The sequence below is a fragment of the Cebidichthys violaceus genome, unplaced genomic scaffold (genome assembly GCF_023349555.1).
Source record: "Cebidichthys violaceus isolate CVI_PGR_0920_01 unplaced genomic scaffold, fCebVio1.0.p SCAF_26, whole genome shotgun sequence".
Classification (NCBI taxonomy): domain Eukaryota; kingdom Metazoa; phylum Chordata; class Actinopteri; order Perciformes; family Stichaeidae; genus Cebidichthys; species Cebidichthys violaceus.
Genome location: NW_027176439.1, coordinates 4300797 through 4304230, shown reverse-complemented (window position 1 = coordinate 4304230; position 3434 = coordinate 4300797). Strand labels below are relative to the sequence as shown.

At 45.1% G+C, this 3434-nt stretch overlaps 1 protein-coding gene across 1 annotated transcript in view; it reads left to right on the top strand.

Moving 5' to 3' along the window:
* The first annotated feature begins 230 nt into the window (after window positions 1-230).
* col27a1b (collagen, type XXVII, alpha 1b) overlaps window positions 231-3434 on the top strand; it is a 42949-nt gene continuing 39745 nt past the window's right edge. The window contains exon 1 of the mRNA XM_068720684.1: window positions 231-515. Within this exon, the coding sequence (XP_068576785.1) occupies window positions 231-515 (285 nt within the window). The remainder of the gene's footprint in view (window positions 516-3434) is intronic.

The following is a 3434-nucleotide window of genomic DNA, read 5'->3' as shown; positions in this document are numbered from 1 at the left end:
CTCAACCGTCGTTGGCGGAGATATCCAAAAGGCTGACGGCTCGCCAATGCCGAACAAAACATCTGCGTACCAGCTGTGAGCGCTCTGACACCTGGCGCTGTGTCTGTTTCTCAGCTGGTTCTTCCACAGTTGGAAAGTCTGTTTGATTTTCCCAAACCAACCTCACATGGCAGTGACGTAAGGAACACAAAGCACGGAGATACTAATTCTCAAAAGCTTCTGGCGAACGAATGGATTTACCCGCTTCCACCCGACCGACCGAGCGGCGGCCAAACCTCCACGCCGCTTTCACGCAGGGGCCTCCTCCAAACGCCTATCTTCACCGGGGAGACCTGTCGACCACAGCAGCGCCAAAGACACCCGAGCCAAAGGTGACCAGTGTGCAGGATGTCGAACCCACCTCGCTGGGGTCCGATCACTACAGCTGCAACAGATGGCCTCCAAATATTTCTCCTGGAAGCGACCCAGTTCTCACTGCTGGACGGACCACCTGGACTAAAGGGAGAACCAGGACCGTCGGTGAGTCTGCGAGCTCCACTCGAACACAACATATGCGCATGTTCATCAGGCCTTTGAGACACAACGCGTGCTTCTTTGTGCAGGAACCTTTATCTTGTGACTTGGTGTTTAGTGTTTAATTTATGAATGAATATCTTGTGAAATAGGGGGTTTGAATTATAATACACGCATGTTTTACCTTTTGACCGCCATATTTCAATGCTTCCGACCAATTTATATGGAATACAATGACACAGAAGTTTCACACAGCGTGTCTTTCTTTGAACATCTGCTGGTTATCAGTAGTAGCAGTCACCAAGCATAGCATCCCTGACATGTTTGCTTATTTGGCAACAGTGTGTTGGTGTGTTAATGATTCTTTCCTTTTTTTTTTACTTGCATGTGGTGTTAAAGACTCTCTGGCTCCGTCCAATTGTTGGCAATTAATGTGTGATTTCCTTTTTAGCAGCAGTTGTAGAAATACTCTGGCCTTTTGCCGGTTGGTGTTAGACTGAGCCGGGGGTCGGCAACCTTTACTATCCAAAGAGACATTTTGCCTTATTTTTCACCAAATATATTTCGTCTGGAGCCGCAAAAGCTATTTGATATTACAGCTTATAAAGTTTTATATACACGCAGAATTAAACTCTCCATTTTCCTCCGTGACTTTTATTTTTGGGAGATTTATCCATTGGTAGTGTAGCCGAGCCTTAATGTTGGGCCAATACTTTATGATAATAATAAAACAATAAAACACAGGGGTCCGTAATCTGCGCCAAGACGGGCAGTAACTTTATTCACTTCCCCACACTTCACCAGAACCCCCTTTTTCTTCTTCCGTCTCATCCTCCACAATAAAAGCACCAAACACATAAACAGGAACACTGCTTCCTGGAGAGCGCTTAACATGCTCAACATAACAGCTTACAATAGTTTACCGAGGGCGGAGGTCTGCAAATCATAGTTAGCTTGACAGCGACGTAGTAGGATATGACACACATTTTAGTTGACAAACTATTAAAACATGTTTTATTTTGGCGGCGTGTCCAGCGGCGTTACCGGCCTACGGAGCGGGACTTCCTGTTTCCACCGGAACCCACCCGCATGCCCAGTGTACGTGAATAGTCACGTGATACTCGTTTTCAGACGTTTTAGTCTGGACGGAGATCATTTCGAAAACGATGCTGAAACGCCGCGTGGACGGAGACCGTTTTCGTTAGTGTGGATGTAGCCTCAGGGAGCCGCAACAGAGACGCTGAAGAGCGCGTCCGGCTCCGGAGCCGCGGGTTCCCGACCCCTGGTCTGAGCGGAGGAGCTGGCGCTGAGGTGTCAGATTCCTCCGAGAGAAAGTGTGACTGCTCAGAGAAGGGAAACTTCTAAAGTAGGGCCAAAGGTAAAAACAAGAAAAGAAAAGATAAAGCACTTGAGCACAATTAACCATTAAGGGTAAGAATATAAAGGGTTGTATACCATGTGAAGGCAGTGCTTTATCCATGTTATTTAAAGCAGTAATATTTTCTCAATTTTTCTCCACCACAAATTTTTTTTTGGAGTGACTTTACAACTTTCATAAAGACAGAACATATTTGACTAAAACTGACAGGCTTTTGGTGTTAACCCTGCATGGAGTATTACATTTTCAAACTCGTATTTCGGATGGTAGATGTGAGGATTTGCATGTCTGTGAAAGAAAATGTCTGCTCATATCACGCTACTAGCCTCCGGGTTAAAATGCGAGAACCGGAAAAAAAAACAAAACCCCAACTAATGAGGTGAACGTCATTAAATCATCTCGAGTTCTTTAATCCATAGCAAAGTGTCGAACGCGGTCCGCATCCTGTCATTCATCAACACGTGTTGACTGCGGACTTAGCATTCATTTTGACCATGTGGTCCCGTCGGACACTGATCCTCTGTTGAACGCACGGTGGTTACCCACATTTTCCATTGTTAAAAGGACTTCTCTGTCTTGTTTGGGGGTAACGTCTGACCGAAAAAAGAATGTTTTAAAGTAAAGCTCTGCTGCTTTGGCAGCGAGGGAAACCACAGCTCTGCATGTGCCAGGAGTCCTGTAACCGATCTGTCCCTGGTGTATGGTGAAGGCTCCCTTCCTGAGGGCTTTCACTATTCTACTAGTACACAGCCTAAACAGATTGCCGAGTCAGGTACAGAGTATGATATTGTCCTTGACCCGTTTAGCGACGACTGGAAGACATATTTGAAACCCCCTTTACTGGATTAGGATCGACGTTCGTGGGCCATGGTCTCTTTTAAGAAGTCATAAGTTACAACTGCTCACAAGTTCTTTAAAGAGAGAACATCCAGCTCTGATAGATTACATGAGTGCTGATGAATATTCAACAGGCCTAAGCTCCGAAGAAGTTGAGGATCAAAATTGATGGTCTGATAATCAAGCGACGTCGTCAGCGTGATGGACGGGTTCTTTAAAAAGGAAGCCCGGTGGGGTTCCTGTTGGCCGTCAACACATCGATCGGCAGCAGAATTGCGTCTCGTTAAAGAGATGCACAGATCCGATACGCCGCGTTGTTATCCTCGCAGACACTTGACTTAATTAATTAACCAGTTCTGCTATCAGCCAGACGTGACTAATCCACCAGTAAATATAGATCAAAAAAGTGTTTCAGTTACAGATATTCAGTCACAGCTACCCGCTGCCCTCTGTCTAGTGCCACAGGCCTAACTTTACGTCAGTTTAAAAGCTCTAATTAGGGCTGTTAATCACAAGTTTAATCACAATACGGTTTTTTTTTTATATGATTTTTTTCCAGACCGCCGTATGATATTTGCCAATATTACAAAGTCTGCTATGAGACAATTTCGATTTGATTCAGTTCAGGAGCCTGTGATTGACGAGACGATGCCTTATGACCATTTAGCAGAATCACTTTTATTCACATCGACTCACAAAAGTGACT